We start from the raw sequence: 24517 nt of genomic DNA on the forward strand, positions 1-24517 counted from the left end.
AATAAATGTATGTATTTTTGGGGGGTTTTTTATTTGTTTTTTGCTTTTACTATTCTTGCGCACTAAACAATTCTTTAAAATTGGTTTTACATCGTTGCATTCTATAGCATTTGATTTTTCCATTGCCCAAGCTGTATGAGGACTCGTAGTTTTGCAGGATGAGCTGTAATTTTCATTGATACCATTTTTGGGAACATTTTGATAACCTTTTTATTCAGTTTTTTTTAATGCAAGGTTGACAAGAAGCTACAAGCCTGGCATTGAATTTTAGTTATACCGTTTATCATGCAGTGTACATGACGTTACTTTTGCAGAATAAGGCATTGTCTCTCCTTAAGGCTACCCACACACGGGCGAGCGCTATATTGGGCTGAGAAACTCGGTCCAATATCGCCCTCGCCAGCTTGCGTTTTCATGCAGATGCAAGGAGTTTTCTATTAAAAACGCCTTCCATCAATTTTAGAAAAGTTGCGCTCCTCCGGCGCGGCTTTCAGCCACATCAGCAAGTGTTTCCCATTGTTTTCAATGGGAAACCTCGCATCGCACTCACGTACACATTGCACGCTTTGCGATCTTGTTTTGCTATCCCATTGAAAACAATGGGCGAGGCATTCCATGGAGCTATAGTTTATAACATTACCATTCTGAGGTTTATACGGCTCTTTAATCACTTTTTATTCCTTTTCTTGTGGGGCAAAGCATGCAGCATTTTGATCACATTTTTTTTCACTCTGTTCGCCGTGTGGGTTACTTTGGGTCGCTGCAAGCATGATATCAATTTTGTGGATTTTTTATTTTATTTTGTAACATAGTAAGGGGGGAGAGGGATGTTCTGTGTGTATATTTTGTAGTTTTCTTTTGATATCTTTTTTTTAGTTTTAGTACTTTTATTCACTGTTTATTTTAGTTCCACTCTGGGACTTAAAACCCATGCAGTGCTTCAGTATTGCTGTGTATTATACAAGTCTATTAGACTCTAATAGGGCCTAATAGTCCATCGTAGATGGCTGACCCAGAAGCCATTGTTAAGCTTCCATAGCAACCCATTGGTACCCTGTGATCTTGTTGCTGGGAGACCGATGGATGATAGAGGGGAGACCCTTAGTCTGTAAGGGCTCATGTTCACGGGCGGATTTAAATTCCGGGATGATCCAGAGTTCAAGCCGCTCATAGACAATCATGGTTGTCTACAACTTAATTAAAGCATGCAGATTTGTTTTGCGGACCTTCTGGTCCGGAAAACAAATCGCAACATGCTGCATTTTTGAAGTCAATTGAAGTGGTCTGATATGCGGCATACCCAGAACTGCCACTCCGGGTGTTCCGTGGATCCCGCGGGAAAGCAGGAGATTAAATAAAATAAATGCCGGTGCGCTTGCCTACATGCACAGAGTAGAGGACGGACGACTCGCACGCATCCGGACTGGTCGGTAATATCCCCATGCTACAGGCAGAGTGGGATCCCGCAGCGGGACCCGACCCGCCGTGGACATGAGGCCTAAGACCGAATATACACGGCCGTGCCGGATTCCACATGTGGGATCCTGCAGCGGAATCCGACCCTGTGCCCGTTTGGTGACCCCTGCTTTCCTCTCTGGATTCTTCATAATCTGTTATGCGAATGTGCCGGCACACATGAGCAGTACAGACTATACCGCATTGTCACTAGGCGATGGCGTGGATTCCATTACCTTTCTGCAATGATGATTGTGGAAGGGCCGTGGATTGGATGACTTCCATTACCTTCAGCTGCAATAGAACATGCTGCGAATTTCCTTCCACAAGTGGAATATCGCAATTGATTTCCGCTCATGGACATGGAAAAGTGATTTTCTGTAGCATGTTTACGAGCAGTATTTGCTGCGGTATCTGGAAACGGATGCTCACTCCGGATTCTGCAATGCAAATACACCATTGTGCATTGGGCCTTAGACATTTTGATGCCACGATTGAATAACTGTGGCATCTAAGGGGTTAAACAACATCCTGGGAATTGGTCCAAGAGCCCAGCTGACTTCGGATAGCTGAGGTCCTGCTATACCTGGAACAAGATAGCCATCCTAGACTTAATGCAGCGCTGTGAAATGGCCCATGCGTCAGAAGAAAGCCCATTAGCGACAATTAAACTCATTAATAGGGCTAAAAAAAAAGTTCGGGAGTGACTGGAAATAAAGAAGTTATACTCTGGGGTTCAATTAGAGGAAGATAATTTATCTAAACGATCTGTGGCCTTTCATTGGGTGATTTCCATAAGCCTATACTGTGCTGTATAGATACATTTATTTTCAATAATGGCAGCCTATTGGAATGGATGCCATTACCTGACATTTGTTAAATGTATACATTTTGGGGTTTCTATTATATATCCTTCCAATGGAAACCTTGGATGTAAAGATTACAATTCTGAGCATCTTTCCTTTGTACATTTGTACCATTCCTGTTATTCCTCCTAGAAATGTATAAATAAATTGAAAATCGGATGCTATGACTTCCCTTGGCAAAGGGGCGTGTCCCTGCGCAGTAGACGCTGAATGGACGCTACCAGGCGGTATAGGGTCACAACCCAAACTGATAAGACCCAGTTGTCAATCTATTCATAAATGGAGGAACAGCACAATGTAGATTTCTAATAAATGGTGCCCCAGAATTGCTGTTTCGTCTTCCTTCAGACTAAGGGGCTGTTTTCATTAGGACGCTCATGAACATTTGAAGGGAAACTATAACCAAGATACAAGTTTTATAACTAGCAGCATGGTGTAATGGAGCAGTACACAAGCAGTCCTCACATGCTTGCAGCCACAAAAGCCATTTAGCAGTTACCGGAAGTCTTATTTTATAATTTGCACTCCCAATATTTAAATGCGCCGCCTCAAATCGAAGAGGCGGTGTCACAAGCCCTGCAAGTCAGCACATCTGGCCTGGCGGCTTCTCCCTCTTGCTGACAGTCCCTGTATGAGGCTGTTCTCCTAGTGCTGACGTCTCCCTCACACCGTGTATACACCTAGTTTCACGGAGCGTTTGGACTGCAGTATTTTTTGCCTTTAAAAAATAAACAAATTAAGCTGCATCAACATGCAAAGACAGTGGCATTTAAAAAAAAAGACTGAGTGTAACCAGCATAATAGTTTTTATTTTCCAGGGGCTGCAGAAGTAGATGAAAAGTCCTTCATTAGTCTTTTCTGACAGATAGATAGTAAAAAAATAAAATGCACATGAAATAACGCAAATACTTCTCCTATGTTATTGTACCGCTAGCCCAATCTCATTCCCCTTAAAGGGACATAACACACATGCCAATAGACAAACCTGAAGAAAGTCTGTTTTTAGAGTAACGTGTTTTCTCCAGCAGAATTAAAAAAATGTCAACTAGAAGTCTAATATGGTTAAAAGACAATTGTTTGCCAGATATAGCAAACAATCACAGCAGAGTTTTCGATGTACAAGGGCAGTCTGGTTGCTATGGGTAACAAAAACAATTATTCTTTGAGTCCATTTTGGCAAATTGATCCCAAAACGCTGGCTGTCCTGGGGTCACACTTGATTCTGCCCTCTCCTTTTACCCCCCACATCCAATCCCTGGCCCAGACCTGCCACCTGCACCTCAGGAATATTGCCAAAATCCGGGCTTTTCTCACCACGGACACGCTAAAGGCACTCATCGTTGCCCTCACCCATTTCCGACTCGACTACTGCAACTCTCTGCTAATTGACCTTCCCGACTCTCCCCTTTCCAATCCACACTAAATGCAGCCGCTAGACTCCTCTTCCTATCCAGCCGCTTCTCAGATGCCTCCGCATTATGCCAGTCGCTGCTTTGGCTGCTCATCCATTACAGAACTAAATTCAAACTCCTCACCCACAAAGCTTTCCATGGTGCCTTTCCACTGTACATCACTTCCCTCCTGTCCATACATCACCTACCCGTGAGCACCGATCTGCTAACACACTCAGACTAAACGTCCCTCTAATATGAACCTCACATACTCGCCTCCAGGACTTCACCAGAGCAGCACCCATCCTCTGGAACGCTCTACCCCAAGACATCCGGACAATTCCCGATGCACGAAACATCAGACGCGCCATAAAGGCGCACCTCTTCAAAGAAGCTTGTCAAATCTCCTCATCTAATCCCCACCCCCACAATATGCCCCCCTGCCTGTCCTTATGGCTCTCCACTTTGCCTATTGTGTACATTTCCTGCCCCTGTATTCCTTGTATTACCCCCACCCCGTTTGTTTCCAACTAATTGGATACCACATGTAATTGTTGTATTGTTTGTGCTCCCCGTGCTTTTGAAAGTGCTGCGTAATAAGTTGGCGCTATACAAATAAAGATGATTATTATTATCTTCGAAAATCTAAAATGTAATTTTTCCTATGTACTTTTCAATGAAACCATTAATTAACCTGTTCCATTTGTTTCACAGTGATATTTGGAGAGGATGTTGCCTTTGGAGGAGTCTTCAGATGTACCGTTGGACTGCGAGATAAATATGGTGAGATACATTGCTTGTCTTTTCAGGCTTAGCTCAGTGGGTGCCTAATCTCTATATTGGAATCTACCTCAATGGAGATGACTGTAGTAGCAGGCCATGGACAGATGTAGCACTAGTACTGGAAAAATGGCAAACCTATATGTAAATGTGCATGTCTAGTCATAACTTCTTCATAAGCACAATGTTAAAGGGGTTTTCCGAAATTAGTTAAAAGTGAATGGCAAATCGGTGACTAGAGCTGTAGTTCCTACAGTGGTCATGTGCTGTTCATGCACACTGGGCTGCTGAGGCCGGAGTCTGGCTGTAGCGTTCACGTCAACATTGAATGGCAAGTGACTGCTGCAGGAGTACCTAGCTGCGGAGCGGCGGCGCTGGATCGAGGAGGAGAGTACAGTTTTCTGTTAATTTTAGTAATCTAGTAAAACTTCTTTAAAGGGCCACTTTAGTGTTTTTTTTGTTTTTTTAATTTCATTTATTATGTGTGTGTGTGTGTGTGTGTGTGTGTGTGTGTGTGTGTGTGTGTGTGTGTGTGTAATTTATATATATATATAATGAGCTAGTGTTACCCTGGTTAGTTATTCCTTTGTCTGAATCTCCCAGCCCCTTTTTCTCTCAGATTTACTTGGGATTATGGATTCATTCTCTAGTCCAGGGGTCCTCAGGGACCACCAACAGGTCATGTTTTCAGGATCTCCTATAGTAAGAACACCTGTGGCAATGTGCGAGGCACCGACAATAATTACATCACCTGTGCAACACTGAGGAAATCCTGAAAACATGGCCTGTTGGTGGTCCCTGAGGACTGGAGTTGGGGAACACTGCTCTAGTCCGTTTCTAAATGTGTGTGATGCTGTTACATGGCTCTACCACAAAAGCTGCCTAGAGGGATATACAGGCACTCCTATCACAGTTACATGTGATGATCACACAGCTGCTGTCAGGAGATTCACCTGATTGTATACTTATGGTCTGTAGCTTATTTAGGTGACTGTAAAAGGTAATGATAAACTGTTCCCCCAGCTGGAAGAAATTGTACAGCCTTAACTAATGCTGGTGATGTGAAACTAAAAGTAAAAAAACAATTCATTCTCAAGATGGTGGCTGATGAGCTTCCAAACCGAACTTTTTTTTGAAACACTGGTCACAACCAGCTTGTGTGTGACATAGCGCAAGAAGTGACACTCCTCTCAATGCAGCGCAATGGCCATACAAATTCTAGGCCTATCTGGCCCCTAACTAATACAATTTTACTTCCCTAACTGACTAGAGGCCCTTTTACATGCAAAAATAATCTTTCAAATGACTGAAAGATTTAGCCATCTATTTGCATAAAGTGTTAATGGACATTAACACTTTGTCATTTTCATTTGCATGTAAAAGCACCTCCTGGAGTTGTTTGCAGAGCCCATCTTATGTTTAACCCCTTAGTGACGAAGCCTGTTTGCGCCTTAGTGACGGAGCCAAATTTTGGAAATCTGACATGCGTCGTTCAACGTGGCATAACTCCGTAAAGGCTTTACATATCCCAGTGATTCTGACATTGTTTTTTCGCCACATGTTGTACTTCATTTAGATTGTAAAAAGAGACTGATATGATTTGTGTATATTTAATAAAAGTACCAATATTGGAAAAATTTTGAAAAAATTGTCATTTTTTCACATTTTCAACCGTAATATCTCAAATATGTCCAAACATACTGTACAAATTTTTGATAAGATATGTATTTCCATCTGTTTACTTTATTCTGAATGCACACTTGAAAAACTTTTGTGTTTTTTTTTAACCATTTAGAGGACGTACAAATTTAACATTACTTTTCAGCATTTTGAGGAGCACTTTGTTTTCCTGCACCAAGCCAAGTTTGCAGAGGCTCATAAGTGTCAGAATAATAGATACACCCACAAATGACCCCATTTTAAAAACTACACCCCTTAGTGTATTCACTGAGGGGTGTCATGAGTATTTTGACCCCACCAGTTCTTTTCAGGAATTAGTTCAATTTAGGGGACAAAAAATAAAATTTCATATTTTTGCAAATATGTCATTTTAAAGACATATTTTTTTCCTATAGAGCCCATGAAAATGAGGATTTACACACCAAAATGGATACCCCCGTTTCTCCCGTGTTCAGAAACATACCCATTGTGGCCCTAATCTTATGTCTGGATGCACAACGGGACCCAAAATTAAAGGAGTAGTCGGTGTCTTTCAGAACATAAATTTTGCTTGAAGGCGTTTTAGGCCCCATAGCACTTTTGTAGAGCTCTTGAGTGGCCAAAACCAAAGAGAACCCCCACAAGTGACCCCATTTTGAAAACTAGACCCCTTAACTTATTTATCTAGGGCTGTACTGACCATTTTGACCCCACAGTTTTTGAATGAATTCAAGCCAAGCAAAAGGAAAAAATTGTGATTTTCATTTTTTTGTCAATTCTGTCATTTTAAAAACAGCTTTTTTTGTACAGCACACGCATGAATGAAGCCTTTCATCCCAAAATGGATACCCCTGTTTCTCCCGTGTTCAGAGACATACCCATTGTGGCCCTAATCTTATGTCTAGATGCACAATGGGGCCCAAAACGAAAGGAGTAGTCGGTGGCTTTAAGAACATAGATTTTCCTTGAGGGAGTTTTAGGCCCATAGCACTTTTGTAGAGCTCTTGAGCGGCCAAAATCAAAGAGAACCCCCACAAGTGACCCCATTTTGAAAACTAGACCCCTTAATGAATTTATCTAGGGGTGTACTGCCCATTTTGAGCCCACAGTTTTTGAATGAATTGAAGCAAAGCAAAAGGAAAAAATTGTGATTTTCGTTTTTTTGGCAATTCTGTCGTTTTAAAAACTGCTTTTTTGGTACAGCACACACATGAATGAAGACTTGCACCCCAAAGTGGATACCCCTGTTTGTCCCGTGTTCAGAGACATACCCATTGTGGCCCTAATCTTTTGTCTGGATGCACAACGGGGCGCAAAATGTAAGGAGTAGTCGGTGGCTTTCAGAACAGAAATTTAGCATGAAGGTGATTTAGACCCCATTGCACACTTGTAGAGCCCTTGAGCGGCCAAAACGACAGAGAACCCCTACAAATGATCCCATTTTGAAAACTAGACCCTTAACGAATTAATCTAGGGGTGTACTGTGTATTTTTACCCTACAATTTTTGAATAAATCTAAGTAAAGCAGTAGGAAAAAAAATACAATTTTTTTTTTGTACAGCACACATAGGAATGAAGACTTTCACCCCAAAATGGATACCCCTGTTTGTCCCGTGTTCAGAACCATACCCCTTGTGGCCCTAATCTACTTAAAGGACGCATGGCTAGGCCTATAATGGAAGGAGCACCCGTTGGATTTTAGGGTACAACGGAATAAATTCCAGGCCCCCTTGCCCACTTATAGAGTCATTGAGCGTCCAAAATTATAAAGACCCCCACAAATATCCCCATTTTAAAAACTAGACCCCTTAACGAATTCATCTAGGGGTGTACTGCGTATTTTGACCACACAGTATTTGAATAAATTTCAGCAAAGCAGAAGAAAAAAATTACAATTTTCATTTTTTTGGCAATTTTGTCAATTTAAAAACTTTTTTTTTTGTACAGTTTACATAGGAATGAAGACGTTCACCCCCAAATGGATACCCCCGTTTGTCCCGTGTTCAAAAACATACCCATTGTGGCCCTAATCTACTTACAGGAAACATGGCAAGGCCTGTAATGGAGGGAACACCAGTTGGATTGCAGGGCATAACTGAATAAATTCCAGGCCCCATTGCTCATTTGTACGGAATAAAAATTGACTCCCTAAACCCCCCCCCCCTCCCCCCACGCCCTTTTCGGCGTTCCCCAAATCTTAGATAAAAGTAATAATGTGAACTGTGTAGTATTTCCAAAGACGGGTAATTATGGAGGCTGGTTGGGATGGGCACATGGGGCAATAAAACCGGGTATCCCCCTCCTCTCATGCTTTTTGGGAGTCATTTTTTGACCTCAGCGGCGGGGATGGGGTGTAAAAAGTGGCGCTCTGTGAGTCTCCGTAAGCTTGATGAGGTTCGGCGGTCTCACACAGAAGGCGCTCAACAAGCTGCTCCTGGAACTGCATGAAGGCGGGCGTTCCCGGGGCTTCTTGTAAATTGCGTATTACAGGTAGCGGTCTGAATAACGCCGGGCTCAGGCAGCCGTATGGGGAATCCACTTGTGGAGGCCTGCAGCGGATCCCGGCTGTGAGCCCGGCTGTGACCCTGCGTACAGCCGCGTAATGTACTGCGCATAACTGCGTACTTACACGGGCGGTCATGCGCAGTACACTTTTTTTGTTGTTGTTTGTATTTCCCGCACCGTCGCTTAGCGATGACGCAGGTACCCGCAGCCCGTATACAATGTAGTTGCGTATGGGCTGCGGGTATATCCATGACCATGGAGCACAATGGGCTCTATGTTGCCGATATCCGCGGTAAAATAGAACCTGCTGCGTTCTCTTTTCTGCGAGTGGATTACGCAATTCCAACCCGCTAATGTGAGCGGAATTGTGTAATCCAATGCGATTGATCTGCGTATTACCGCTAATCAAACGCATGCGGAATCCGTAATTCCTATCCGGTCATGTGAGACCGACCTAAGGTAGATCGCTACCATTTTTTCACGTGACCGGGGACCGCTCAACGAGGCCACCCGTCACTGCTCCAGGCTCTCGGTGACCGTTGGTCGCCGAGAGCAAGGAGATATTAAGTTTCCTGGGCTTTCCGACTCCTGCGCATGTGTCCGGTGTTTTGCCAGCGGTCGCATGCGCAGAATACGGGAAAGTTCACTGAAGAAGATTGCGTCGGGGTGTAAATATGGAGACCTCCGGTAAAATTTTTTATCTCCTCTCACTGATCGCATCAGTGAGGGGAGATGAAGCTTCACCTTTTTTTAACTTTTACGTGATCGCCATTATTCTTTGGATAACGGCGAACACGTGATCAGGAACCGCTCACCGCGGCCCTCCGTGAAATCTCCAGGCTCTCGGCTAAGTTTTGTAGCCAGGAGCAGGGAGATTTTAAAAAACCACGGCTTTTGCGCATGCGCCTGCCACATTGGTGATGGGCGCGTGCGCAGAAGCTGGGGTGAGGTCCACGGATAAATCCGCAGGCCTTAGGTACGTCATTTCATCCTCCCTCACGGATATGATCCGTGGGGGGAGATGAAACGCAAGCTTTTTTTAACTTTTTAAAACTTTTTTTTTACTTTTTGCACTTTTTTTTTTTTACCGTTTACCCCTTTTTTTTTTTTTTTTTTTTTTTTTACTTTTTGCACTTTTTTTTTTTACTTTACATGATCACTGTCATCCATTGGATGACAGTGATCATGTCCCTGGTGACATCCCTCTGCTCTTGGCTACACATGGCAGCCAGGAGCAGAGCAATTTTTAATTTCCCGGGGCTCGAGCCCCTCTGTGCACGCGCCCGATGTCAATCATCGGGCGCGCATGCGCAGACGGGGATTTCGGGTCCCGGGACATCGGGACATCGCAGAGGACCGGGGGTGAGTATCTTCACCTCCCCTCATGGATCCGATCCATGAGGGGAGGTGAAACTTTACTTTTGTTTTACTTTTTAAACTTTTTCGCGATCACCGCTATCGCAATGGATAGCGGTGATCGCGGGCCCGGGGACCGCTCACAGTGGTCCCCGGTAACACCTCCTGGTTCCCGGCTACCTTCAGGAGCCGGGAGCCAGGAGATTTTAAATTTGCCGGGGACACCCGGGCTTTTGCGCGTGCGCGTGACGTCATCGTCAGGCGCGCATGCGCAGAAGGCCGCCGGCGGGTCCGGGAGGACCAGATCTGCGGGGGACACCGCCGACAAGCCGTGTGAGTATTTTCAGCTGCCGTGATGGATCCGATCCATCATAGCAGCTGAATTACTACTTTTTAACACTGTTTTCTTTACTTTTTTGCGATCGGCGCTATTCATTTTATAGCGCCGATCGCAATGCCGGGGGGGACTGCCCGCATCCTGGGATGACAGCTCCATGCTGTCGGCTACCTGCGGGCACCGACAGCATGGAGCTGTCACGTCCTCAGGCCAGTGGGCATCAATCCAAAGAGGATGCATAAAACTACGTCCTCTAGGATTAAGGCCCACTTTCTGAGGACGTAGTTTCCCGATGGGGCAGTCGTTAAGGGGTTAAACACACGCCCAGCTGTGTAAACAGTTGCATTGTTCTCCTCCTGGCTGTCGGCAGATTGCATTGTTCTCCTCCTGGCTGTCGGCAGATTGCATTGTTCAGAGAACAGCATGCAGTCTATTGAGAGATAAATGAGTTTGCTTTGAGTTAACCTTAAAATCATAGTTCAAACGAAAAGTGTACGATGCCCGCGTTAACAAGTAGCAATTATCACTCATTTTCGGACGTTTGAACGAACCTTGAGTGATAACTGTTGCGTGTAAAAGGGCCTTAAGGATGCAGGTGAAGACTTGACGGAAGGTTCTAGTACCCTGTTGTACTGCCCCTAGCTAGGATACAAGATGTGATACAGGCAGGCATGGAGGCTCTAGTACCCTGCTGTACCGCCTCTAGCTTGGATACAAGATGTGATACAGGTGGGCATGGAGGCTCTAGTACCCTGTTGTACCGCCCCTAGCTTGGATACAAGATGTGATACAGGCAGGCATGAAGGCTCTAGTACCCTGCTGTACCGCCTCTAGCTTGGATACAAGATGTGATACAGGTGGGCATGGAGGCTCTAATACCCTGTTGTACCGCCCCTAGCTTGGATACAAGATGTGATACAGGTGGGCATGGAGGCTCTAGTACCCTGTTGTACCGCCCCTAGCTTGGATACAAGATGTGATACAGGCAGGCATGGAGGCTCTAGTACCCTGTTGTACTGCCTCTAGCTTGAATACAAGATGTGATACGGGCGGGCAGGGAGGCTCTAGTACCCCGTTGTACCGCCTCTATCTTGGATACAAGATGTGATACAGGCAGGCAGGGAGGCTCTAGTACCCTGTTGTACCACCTCTAGCTTGGAAACAAGATGTGATACAGGCGGGCAGGAAGGCTCTAGTACCCTGTTGTACCACCCCTAGCTTGAATACAAGATGTGATAAGGGAGAGCATGGAGGCTTACAGGTTTTGTATACTATCCTATGACATATCTGTTCACATTTTGCTGTAACTGAGCCTCTAGATCAGGGGTGTCAAACTCCTTCTTTTTACCGAGGGCCACATCAGCCTTATGAGTACCTTCAAAGGGCCGATTGTAATTGTAAGACAGTATAGTAAGGGCCTGTTCACACAAGCGTATTTGCATACATAATATGCAGTGAATAAAAGCCATTGATTTCAATGAGTTCATTCACATGAATGTGTATTTTCACACAGCATGACCTATTTTGTTGCGTACTACGCACTGCAATTGAAGTGTATGGGCCGCGCAAATACGCAGTGAATGCGCAAGAAACCTATATATTCACTCGATATTTGCGCACCATTTCAGTGGGCCCATCTGTGTTCTTTTTTGTGTGCCAAAATACGCAGGCATAATCGATTTTTCAATTGCACAAAGACGCAGCGTATATGTGCGACCAAAATACGATTACGCTGATGTGAACGAGCCCTAATAGTGTCCCCTATAGTGGTCGCAGTAGTAACAGTGACTTTTATAGTGGCCCCAGTAATAATATTGACCCCCATAGTGGCCCCAGTAGTAATAGTGACTCTCATAGTGGCCCCAGTAAAAATTGTGACAATCATAGTGGCTCCAGTAATAATATTGACCCCGATAGTGGCTTAAGTTGTAACAGGGTACCCCACAGTGGCCCCAGTAGTAATAGCCAACCCCCACAGTGGCTCCAGTAGTAATAACGACTCCCCCACCCCCAGCGGCCCCAGTAGTAATAGTGACCCCCCCCTCCACCCGCAACGGCCCCAGTAGTAATAGTGACCCCCCCTCCCCCCACAGCGGCCCCAGTAGTAACAAGATACCCCACAGCGACCCCAGTAGAAATAGCAGCCCCAGTAATAATAGCACCCCCCCCCCACAGTGGCCCCAGTAGTAATAGCAACCCCCCACAATGGCCTCAGTAGTAACAGGGTACCCCACAATGGCCCCAGCAGTAATATTAACCCCCCTTAGTAATAACTCCCCTCATTAATAATAACCCCCTCAGTAATATTATTATCCCCCACAGCAATATTAACCCCTCCTTAATAATATTATTAACCTTACGGTAATAATAGTTCCCCCAACCCACATACTTACCTTTTCCTTGCTGTCAGCGCCGCTCTCCCTCTGTTTGCGCTGAGCCTGGGTGCACACTGACTTCAGTGTGTGACCCCGGAACGCTTTCTCCCTTGTCCTTTCTCATGCAGAACTAAAGATCCGAGGATTCAGGGGAGGAGGATCCCCGCTGCACACTGATGTCAGTGTGTGCCAGAATCAGTGGTAACAGCGTGATTACCAGCGGGAAGCTGCGGCACCCCAGCTGGTAATTGCTTCAGTGGTGAGCGGCGGTCGGCATGCTGCGGACCACATAACATGAGGCGGCATGCACGGATTTGGCCCGCGGGCCTTGTGTTTGACACATGTGCTCTAGATCTTGTAGACTTTTATACACTGTCGAAGTTGGTGTCCCAGATGGTCCCATACATGTTCTATTTCCGATAAATCTGGTGACTGGGCAACCATGACAATGTTGCGGAGGTTTCCTGTGACACCCTTGCTGTGTGCGGCCGAGCATTATCCTGCTGCTTCTTGGAAGCCGCCATGAAAGGAACACAAGTGGCTGCAGGATGTCCTGAACATATCGCTGAGCTCTCATTATCCCTCATATCACTACTAGGGGTGAACGACTGTCGTATGCAAAGGCCCCATAGAGCATCACACCAATAGTGAGGACCGTGTGCTGCTTCACAGCAAAGCCAGGATTGAGGCGCTCACCCCGAGGTCTCCAGTCATGAACAAGGCTTTGTTGATGATAACATGGTTTTGTTGATGAAAACAACCTGGTTCCACTCTGTTGCAGTCCAGTTTCATCATTCTTGACACCAGTATAAACTGAGGCAATGGAAGGTGGGTGTCAAAGGCAGTAAGCGTAATGGGAGCCATGAGACCACATGTCCCTCAGCCAAGAGTTTAGAAATGGTTTAGACAGACACAGCCGCCTGTAATGATGGTGACACCTGTCTCTGGATGGTGAAAAACCAAACAGTTGGAGCTACTCGTGTTTGTCAGATCTTCTCTGCTAGTAGACTGTCGAGGGTGTCCTGAGGCCAGTTGCCTTGTGTGCCCTCACTCATCCACTGGTCCCAACACATAACAGTCTGGTGAGAACGGCCCAGGTGGCAAATAATTTGCTGATACGACCATCCAGCTTCTCCCTTTCCAGTAAGGCGCCCCTCTCAAACTCTATTAACTATGCAAAATCACTTTGATTGTATCATAGAGGCGTCTAGTGATCAACAAGCGGAAGAAGAGGTCACAACACACAAGGAGCCTCTGAGAGCCGTTTATAGATCAAGGGGGGAACCACGATTAGGGCCTCAGGTGGCAAGACCATTCATCTAATCACACCACAGCTCTAATCATTTGCATATCTGCCTGAGATGTAACTGCATGTCGGGTTTAGCAGCAAAATGACAACTCCTTCAAAACTTTTATACACTGTAGAAAAAAGCTATTTTTTTTTTTTTAGTTTCTTTTAAGGATCACCTTGTGATCTTGTGCTTTTAGGTTTGAAATGTGTGTAGTATAAAAATTGATAGGAAATGATGCAGAATCTGCGCCAATTCTTCATAAAGTCCGCATTTCATACATTTGAAGGAGAATTTACGCCGTACTTTTATATGATGTAGATGTGAAATCCTCATCTTAGGGGAAAAAGAAGTGACCTGTCAAATTGTGACATAGAATCCACATGGGGATTTACACCCACAGATTAGCCCCATTGATCGGTGGCAATTTGAAATACAAGTCTGTGGCGAAAATTCGAGGCTCGGCCCTTGGATTCATGCAATGGATTATGTGGCTGATCCATGTTGGATTTCTCTGCAATTGATTTTGCAAAATGAACATGGCTGAAAAGAGATGTCCAATGTTATGTTCTACATTGCATCCAGGCCTACCTTACTTCCCTCCTGTTTTGGCACAATTACAAGCCTACTTATTACTGTCTGGTTGAAGTTGCCTCTTAAAGTTTAATATTCCATAAAAACATTGGCCCTTTTATTTAGTCCTATTAACCTGAATAGGCCCTTAAAAACTCAATGGGTGAACTTTTTATGTATACAGCTTGTAATGCGTGCTTTTCTAAAATCCTCATCATCCCATTTTGTAGGTTTTCTCTAGCTACAGTTCTGTATGAGCAACAGGAGCGCAGTCATATGGGAACGGGTCAGCGGTGGGGGAATCACATTCAGCCGACACAGCCTTTTCTACATGATAAACAACAGCCTGTATTCATTTGACAGTCTCGCAGCATAATAGTAGGAAAATGCTGCTGCCCTGTAGTTATAGGATCACCAACAGACTGCGCTGATCCGAGCATAGTAGTACATTAGTAAAATTACCGCATGTATCTGCAGCCCCCTGATACATAAGCAGATATTCACCTTTTCTCCATAGCAGTGAACCTATGCTTTAATTTTTGCCTGCGGATGGATAAACCTCAGTATAGTTAATACAAGAACATTTATGATCTGTGGTTCTAGAAAAAATGACATCCAGATGAGATGTGTTCCTGCTGTGCTCTCATGTGCTCACCAGGGGGCAGAGTTACTTTAGTTTCCTCGTCATAATTGACTTCCCTACGGCGTCGAAAATATATAATCTGTGAATTTATCTTCTGATTCAAATGTGTAAAGATCACGCTGTAATATCAAGAGGAGATCACAAGAAACGAGCTTGCTCCTGTGTATTCGCTTCCCTCGGCTTGCAGAGTACCTTACCTTTATTGGATATGAAGAGTATACAGTAAATCTTTGCTTATTCATTCTCTCTACTAATATTTTATTATCCGTTTAGCACACAAGACTTTATAAGACTATTTTTAAGTGTAGGCAGCAATAAGCACTTGTATAAAGTGATAAATCTTAAGAGGCAGAGGCGTAGATTGGGGTTCCTGGGTCCCAATGCCAAGCCTGCCATAGGCCACCCATGTTCGGTCAGTGAGGTATGAGGAGATCCAGGAAAAGGGTCAACTTTGTGATGCCAAGAAGGAAAGGGTTTGTAGCAGGAGACAGTGGACGTTCGTGTCAAAGGAAGAGAACGGGTCTAAGAGAAGGAGCCTGGGGTAATGTTTTATGGCTTTGGCAGGTAGCAGATTGTTAGCTACTCTGGTTAGGGCAGTTTTGGTAGAGCGGTGGGGATGGAATTGCAGTTTTTTGAGCAGTGAGTTTGAGGAGAAGTAGGACAGTTATAGGTAACATAGTATGTTGGCCCGAAAAAGACATATGTCCATCCAGTTCAGCCTATTGCCCCCCCCCCCCCAATGTTGATCCAGAGGAAGGCAGAAAACCCAATGAGGTAGAAGCCTATTTTGTTCATTTTAAAGGAAAAAAAATCCTTCCTGACCTCAATCTGGCAGGTTGATGTGCTAGTCCATGTGTTTTGATGCAAATGCAAGCAGGAATATGGGGCTGGACAGGGAAGAAGGATCGAGGGATGGTTTTTTTGAGGATGGGTGTGATGGATGCATGGTTGAAGGACAAAGGAAAGATACTGGTTGTCAGCGAAAGGTTGAACAAGTGGGTTAGGTCTAGGGTGAACATGGTGATAAGGTTGGGGGTGAGGTGGGAGGTGACTTGAGTCAAGCGCATATGCAGTGAGGTTCGATTTGGAGAATGAAGGTACTTTACACACAATGAATTTTATTTAAAGTTCGCTAGACCCACCGAAAAGTGAGTGACTCTTTACTTTGAAAGATGAGCGTTCAAACTTAACGATCTTCATTTGAAACGGTCGCATTTTTAATCGCTCAGTGTGACACTTGGCTTACATGTAAACACTACTAACAGGGCGATTGTTTGCGCTGCAGGGCGTGTGCATTTGTGAGTGATTGGCCTTTGAGAGCAGGTGGGTGGGCATAATTCCGTGCTAAACAGCAAGATTTGGTGTTTGCTATACTGAAAGAATCTTGGTTTTCTGGTTTGTAGTAATTGAATTAAAGAAATACAATGGCTAGTGCGAGATGTGTCACGAAATAGGACTGTGAAACAGGACTGTGAAACAATCGCAAAAACAAAGGGCAGGAAAAGTGTGTTTTCGCAATGTGCCTTTAAAAAAAAAATAAAATAAATCTTTAGGTGGTAGCTATTTATGCCATAGAAAAAATGTGTTTGCTATACAGGAGGAATCTTGGTTTTGTAGTAATTGTGTGGCTCGGATGAGGGCTGAACCGTAGGCGGGTATGTAAAAACAAGATTTGTTTTTTCTGTCCCGGTAGCCAATTGCTGTTCCTGTGCAAGAACGCCCCAGCAAATGGAAATCGATCCCCGCGAATTGTTTCGCGATGGAATGATTGTCACTCAAACCACGCGAAAATGAAATTCTGAACAAAAACTTTTATGCGGTCTGAACGTCAGCAGTGAGCGAAAAGTCATAGAAAATCGTTCGGCTGCCCGCGTGTACACGTAGAGATGGTCGTTAACTTTCGGCAGTTTTGGACGAAATTTGTTGCATGTAAAAGGGCCTTAAGATATAGATCTTTCTACTCAGTAACAGTGGGGAAAGCAGTTTAAAGGGAGAGGGAATTAAGTAGCCGCACAGAGGGGCTGTAGAGACTGTAATTTGAAGCTTTTTCTATTGTCAATCTTGTCTTTGACGTGTGTGGCGAAGTCCTTGGCAGAGATGAGAGGTGTGAGGAGTGGCGTCAGCGGACAGAGAAGGGAGTTGAACATGTCAAATAGTTGCCTGGGGTTGTTGGAGAGGGAGGCGAAAGAGGATATGAGAGTAGTTAAGTAGTGCTGTTTGGCCAAGCCAAGTGCAGTTTTGAAGATGAGGACGGCCTATTCGAACACTGAAGTCTTCCTGGGAATTTTTGTTCTTCCAAAGCCTCTCTATAACCCTGGAGGCTCAAATCAGTTTTTTTGTCATATCAGTGTGCCATGGTTGCCTATTCATAAGCCGGGTCTTTTTACATGAGAGAGGCGCTGAGTCTAAGACATATGTAACTGTAGCATTATAGGAGGTAGCAGTCGCATCTGCGTCTTGGAGTTACAGTATGGTAGAGAGAGGTAGGAAAGACTCAGAGAGCATGTGACTGTCAAGAAGCTTCAGGTTCCTACAAGGGGGTGCTGGTTTCTGGACAGGAGAAGCAGTTGAGGAGAAGAGGGGGGTGACAACAAGTAAGTAGTGGTCAGATAGCAGGAGAGACTATTTAAAAAATTTAGATGAGGGGCAGAGCAGAGTGACTGAGGTCCAGAGTGTGCCCAGCTTTGTAAGTGGAGGACCATTGCAAGAGACAAAAGGAGGCAGTCAATGCTAGGAGTTTGGAGGCAGCTAAGTGAGGTATGTCAGTTGGGGTGTTGAAGTTCCCCATGATGAGGATGAAGATGGGGGTGTCAGTGGACAAAAAATGCAGGATGGTCAAAGAAGTCGGTGGCAGGGCCTGGCATGCAGTAGATAACAGCCACTTGGAGGATAGAGGGAGAGCAGATGCGAACTGAGTGAACTTTGAATGAGGGCAGAGTGAGGGCTGGTAGAAGCATAATGGAAGTGGAGGTGAAGTTATCTGATAGGAGAAAGCCATGTGTGTTGTCGGGGGGAGAAGTGTTGGTGAGTTGACGGCCACCATAGGAGAGTGCTGCAGGGGAGTCTGTGTTAGAGGGGTTCAGCTAAACGTCTGTTATATCCCGAAAGGAAAGTTTACGGGAGATGAAGAGGTTGTGAGCATGAGGAAGTTTATCTCCTATATATCCCTAATTAACTTATACACATTCGCCCAAAAATGTGGTCAGGTAAGGGCATGACCAAATCACTTGTATACGGTCTGCTTCAGCCTCCTGACATTTGGAATACGTATCTGAATTCCCAATCTGAATAGCATGTGTGGAGCTCTACTGTATATACTCTGTGTATTAGAAACATCTGCGAGTGTCGCTATGCTGCACTAAGAGAGATGTTGGGTGTTGCTTCTAGAATAACGCACCATTTGTCATCAGAAATATTACCACATCTGCTTCCTATTTTTCCTTAAAGGATACCCATTGGCTTGAAAAATACAGTCCATTCTGCAGCATGTTATAGAGCAGGAGGAGCTGAGCAGATCGATACTGATACCTTGGCTTAAGAGTGCCTCAGCTTACAAGCTGTTTGACTTGAGCAGGCTCTCTCCCAAATTTTTGCTTTGATTGAAGAGCAAAAACTTGGGTTAAGAGCCTTGCTCTCAATGGGGCTGCTGCCAGTGGCGCCATTGAAAGCAATTGCCAGTCCCCCGCTGCCAGGGCTCAGGCGTGCCTAGCCGCTGCTTGTTCTCCCTGCATTCTCCGCACCTGAGCCCCGGTGTGTGTGTGTGTGTGTGTGTGTGTGATTGTGATTGTGATTGTGATTGTGATTGTGTGTGTGTGATTGTGTGTGATTGTGTTTTGTTTTTTTTCTACAGTCAGGGAAGATTTTCAGGGAAGGGCTTATATTTAAAGCCCTTCTCCGAAAATCACTGCGGGGTGCCGCCATCCTATTGCTTTTAATGGGGCAACCCCATCCTCATTGAAATCAGTGGGAGTGCTTCGCGATCCGGAACAGATTAATGGTTTTTCCATTCATTTCAATTGGGAAAACTGATTTGACTTACGAGTGTTTTGGGTTAAGAGCTCCGTCACAGAATGAATTAAACTCCCAACCCAAGGCACCACTGTATAGTTTTATGAGGAAAGATTCAGTAGAACTTGTATTTTATTCATTAACCTCCAGCAGTGATTGAAAGCTATTTCTGTAAGCACAGTCATACACATATGGATGGTAGTCACTAATAGCTCCGCCCACTGGACCTCTACGTGTAGAATGAGCAGAGCTATAAAGGAATAAAATACACGTTCTACTGAATGTTACCCCATTAAACTATATATCAATCTGCTCAGCTCCTCCTGCTCTATAACCTCATGCCCGCAAAATGGACGGCATGCTCAAGCCCTTTAAGCCCAACTGCATCTTTCAGAACTCTGGGAAGTGTCTTTTGGTAAATTAGATTAATTTAATTTTAATCAAGATGTACCTGCATTAATGACACAAATGCACACTTTGGGAGTTGATATTGCCACGTTTTAATCTCCCTTTCAAAAAAGGAATCATCACATTTTGAAAACTTTTAAAATGATTGTCCCCAACAATATGCTGATTGCCAAAGTTCTAAAGCAAAGGTCACCGCAAGAGGCAGCTGTCCATTAGCCTGTATGTTAGTGGTTCTCCTCTCTGTAAAAGAACACATATAAACCGCTTGTATAAAGCATACAGCCAATTTAAGTTGCCGATTGGCTACCCTAAGCTTATAGGATCAACTGAAACACCAGGATGAATGTATCCACCTCATAATGGACCCAAGCTGTGCGAGCCCTACTGTGTGGGGACTGTGGCAACCATGATCTGGTGACTAGGGGTCATGGACCCCCATTCTTCTGGTATAGATGGGGGATGCCAGAGGTAGAACCTGTACATTTATGCATCAGATGCTTTATTACTACTATATGCTGCCCGGTGAATGTTTGTTTTATTCCTCATTTGCTCTACAAGCTACCTTCAGTCCATTGAAGCACAAAGCTGCCTGTCTTTTCTACCATCCATTACGTTATTTTACCAGTAGTCAGACTTGGTAATTTACTGTGTGTGAAGTGGTTACACATAAGATAATTTAAGTGGTAACGTGATGAAATACGGGTCATGGTGACCTTTCCACAAGTAGGACTTTGTGCTGCATGAATTCATTAACTATTGGTATTAATAGACTTTATGGCAAATAAATATTTATATGGTATCATGATTAAAAAAGTGGAGTGAAAATTGCAGCCTGTTTCCAATTTCTTTATTTCACATTAGTAATGATGGTAAGGTTTTAATTAAGAATCATCTGTATTTTTGCGTGCTGGAAAGAGGCTCATTTTCTGAACTGGATTGAAAAAAAAATAGTCTTCCTTTCCAGTGTGACTTCATCTAATGCTGTAACATTTATTCCAGATCTAGTACACGTAATTATGGATTAAAGTATGCTTTCTTAAGCAAAATAGGCATTAACCTTTTAAGGATGCGGCCCTGTTTTTGTTTTTTTTTTCATTTTCGGCTTTTCCTCCCTACTTTTTAAAAAAATCCTAAATCACTTTTATTTATCCATCAACGTCGCTGTCTGAGTTTTTTTTTTTTTTTGCGGGACTAGTTGTATTTTTCAATGGTACTATTTAATGTACCATGTAATGTACCGAAAAATGTAAACGTTCTAAAGTGGAAAAAAAATAAATGTCGCCATCTTGGGGGTGGGGGGGCGTGGGGTCTCTTTTTCTATGGCGTACACACTGTATTAAAAATGACATAATTTTATTTAAAATTATTACAATATCAAATTTTTATATATATATAGTGTGTGTGTATGTATGTGTGTGTGTATGTGTATGTGTATATATATATATATATATATATATATATATATATATATATATATATAATATTGTGTGTGTGTGTATATATATATGTATATGTATATATATTTTTTTGGCTGTACTACTTTTTAAAATCTAAAATCTCTTAGGAGACGGCAGCAAAAATTTATTTTCCAGATGGCCATAACTTTTTTCATTTTTTCGGTCAACACAGTTGTGTGAGGGCTCATTCTTTGTGGGATGTCCTGTAGTTGCTATTGGTGCCATTTTAGAGTACATGTGACTTTTTGATCGCCTTTTATTAAATTTTTTTTCTTGGGGATGGGAGCAACCAAAAAAGTGCAGTTCTGACATTTGTCTATATGACAATGTTCACCGTGCGAGGTAAATAAAGCGTTACTTTGATGGATCAGATTTCGATGGCTGCAGCGATACCATATCGGTTTTCATTTTTTATAATTCAGATGTTTCATTATAAATTTAGCTACATATTTTTCAGTTATTTTAATGAAACTTTTTTTTAAACTGATTTTGATCGCTCCTGTAGTACGATGTGTTATCATAGTATTACATTGCCTGCTAGATCGCAGTATAATCTACGATGCCACGACACAGGCAATCTGCAATGGCAGCCTAGGGGGCTTCCAGAAGGCGGGGGGCTGTTGGGGAACTCTAATCGGGGGATTTAAATGCTGCTGTCAGAATTGACATTTTAACCCTTTCCAATCCACTGTCTGATCTCTGAAGACATTATGATTTAAGGCTGTACAGCTCCGATGTTGGAAGACGTCCATCTGGGTTCTCTTACCGTATATTGCCAGCCTCTCTGCTATCGGATCCTATCCAACGTGTCAACTCATGCAGTACTGGCTTTAGCCAGCAGATAGCGCCGTTGTATAACGGCAGAAAAAGAGTAAGCCCCCTAGGAAAACCAGGATACAAATTGGATTGGAAAGAGTTAAAGGGTTAAGAGCTGTGATCAGCTAGAGTGCTGATTGCAGCTGTTGCAGGTGGGTTTTAAGCCCCATTTAGACACATAGATTATCGCTCGAAATTCAGTATAACAATAAGTGAGCAATGGTTTTGCTTTCAAAGATGGACGTTTTTAATCTAACGAAAACCGTTGTAAAAAGGACGTAGCGGCCAGGCTTTTCAGTCGTTGTATTATCGTTGTGTAGTGTTTGCTTTAAAAACTCCCCTAAAATCGTTAAACGTCTGAACGATGTCATTTTGACCAAACAAAAAGCAAACATTTGATCGATGGATTTTAAGCCGACTGAAAGACAACGATGAGCGAATCTTTAACGAAAACTGCACGACGAGTGTAAGAGACTCAACGATTATCGCTTACACGATGGCTTTTGAGCGAATTTCGAGCGATAATTGTTGTTTCTACATCAGCCGTTAGCTGTAAGAAACAGACAACGCCCGCATTATATGGAAATGGCACCGGAAGGGGTTTTTCAAGATTTTTTTTAAAAGACCGGGAGTAGATAAAGTTAAACAATAAAGAAAAAAAATGCTGCAAAGTAAGAATTTTTATTCAAGAATGGATGTGTCTGACTCCAATTTTTTTTCTGAAGTAGGACAATGATCCCAAACATAAAACCAATTTCATTAAAGGGGTTTTTCAGGCAGGGCCTGCTGTCAGTACAGGGTACAGCGGGGTGGGAGTGGAATCCACTGTGGTATTAGTATATCTTGACGCCACCAGCCTGAGGGGTGGAGATGGGCTAAGGAGAAGGGAACGCCCAAAGATCCTCATTGGCAGATACATATACACCCTCAGCGATATGCCCCTAGTTTGAGGGAAGCTTCTAATTGGCTGCATAGACACGCCTTCAGGCTTCACAGACAGATACACATACTTTCACAGTTCAGAGGTCCTGGCGCGGCCCGGCGGGAGCAGAGGAGCCCGGCCACACTGACTGCAGAGGTCCCAGCGAGTCAGGAGCAGGGGAGCCGGCAGCCACCCGCCTGCGGTTATCAGCTGCAGGAAGGGGTGGTTACGTCGGGAACCGTCAGCGTGCGGCTATCCGCGCCATTAGGGGGGTTACAGCGGGAGCAGGGGTGATGCTGGGAGCTGGCGTGCGGCTATTAGCTGGGAGCCTGGCTACCTTGATCAGCGGCGGGTGGGGGGGGGGGGGAGTAGACAGCGTGAGCATGTCTTCGGCTAGCAGGGCCAGCGAGAGCCGGCGTGTGGATATCAAGAGGGGCGAATCGTCAGAATGCGGCTGGTTGTCATGGCAACAGGACGCCAGGAACAAGCATCTTTTGCCATTGACAACATAAATTGTGTAATAATACAAGCTTCCCTCAACCTAGGGGCATATCGCTGAGGGTGTATATGCATCTGCCAATGAGAATCTTTGGGCGTTCCCTCCTCCTCAGCCCATCTGCACCCCTTAGGCTGATGGCGTCAAGATACACGAATATCATCTACTGCTCCAACCCCCGTGCAGCGATCGGCACTTGTAATTGCAGGTGCAGCTCCCATTGATTTTCAATAAGGGCTGCGCCTGCAATTACAAGTGCCAGACACTATATGGGTTAGGGCTCCCACACATTTGTGTTTTTTTTTTTTTGTTTTGTTTTTTTTTTGTTTTTTTTAACCTTGTGTTTTTTTAGTTCGAGTGTCAGTGGGACTTTCTAGTCTTAAAAATGCATCACACGTTTGTGCTTTGCGTTTTTAGCATTAGAAAGACACTTGCATTAAAAAAAGACAGCATTAATGCAGCGTTAAAAAAATGCAAGTGTGTGGGAGACTTTAGAACAGTGGTTTCTGCTCAGACCCCGAGGTATCCTCGCACACACAGCAGACGCTGCCTGGAATACACCTTGAACAACTATCTGCAGTGGAAAGTAGAACAAGGACCCGGAACTGATGATTTGGCCCCACAACCCCATTATCTCAACATCATTGAGTCTGTCTGGGATTACATGAAGAGACAGAAGGATTTGAGCAAGTCTACATCCATCTGTAATATGTTTGAAACAATCTCCCCGCCAAGTTCCTTCAAAACTGCGTACAAGTGTACGTAGAAGAACTGATGCTGTTGTAAAGACAAAGGGTGGTCACACCAAATAATGATTTAGATTTTTCTTTCGTTCATTCAATTTGCATTTTGTTAATTGGCATTCTTACTTTTACGTTTATACACCATAAAATATGAATGATGAGCTGATCGCTGATTGTTCAGTGTAAATAGCGTCCGTTCAGTACTGAACGGCCACTATGTTAAGTCAGTGCAGAGGGGCGGAGGAGAGCGAGGAGTGAAATCTCCTCCAGCCGCCCCACTGTGAGCCAGTGATACTAGCACGTGCGGGGACGGGTATCTGGCATAGTTTGCCTGACATTCGTCCTGTCTAAAGGGACCTTAAAATGTTTGTACAGAAGTGTGTGTGTAATATAGACACGGACAGATGAGTTACACTGGAGTCTTTTCAACAGGTATCT

At 44.1% G+C, this 24517-nt stretch overlaps 1 protein-coding gene across 1 annotated transcript in view; it reads left to right on the forward strand.

Annotated features, from left to right (window-relative positions):
* Nucleotides 1-24517, forward strand: part of BCKDHB (branched chain keto acid dehydrogenase E1 subunit beta) — a 201515-nt gene that overhangs the window by 23003 nt on the left and 153995 nt on the right. The window contains exon 3 of the mRNA XM_066604919.1: nt 4427-4495. Within this exon, the coding sequence (XP_066461016.1) occupies nt 4427-4495 (69 nt within the window). The remainder of the gene's footprint in view (nt 1-4426; nt 4496-24517) is intronic.

The sequence above is a fragment of the Eleutherodactylus coqui genome, chromosome 1, assembly GCF_035609145.1.
Source record: "Eleutherodactylus coqui strain aEleCoq1 chromosome 1, aEleCoq1.hap1, whole genome shotgun sequence".
Taxonomy (NCBI): domain Eukaryota; kingdom Metazoa; phylum Chordata; class Amphibia; order Anura; family Eleutherodactylidae; genus Eleutherodactylus; species Eleutherodactylus coqui.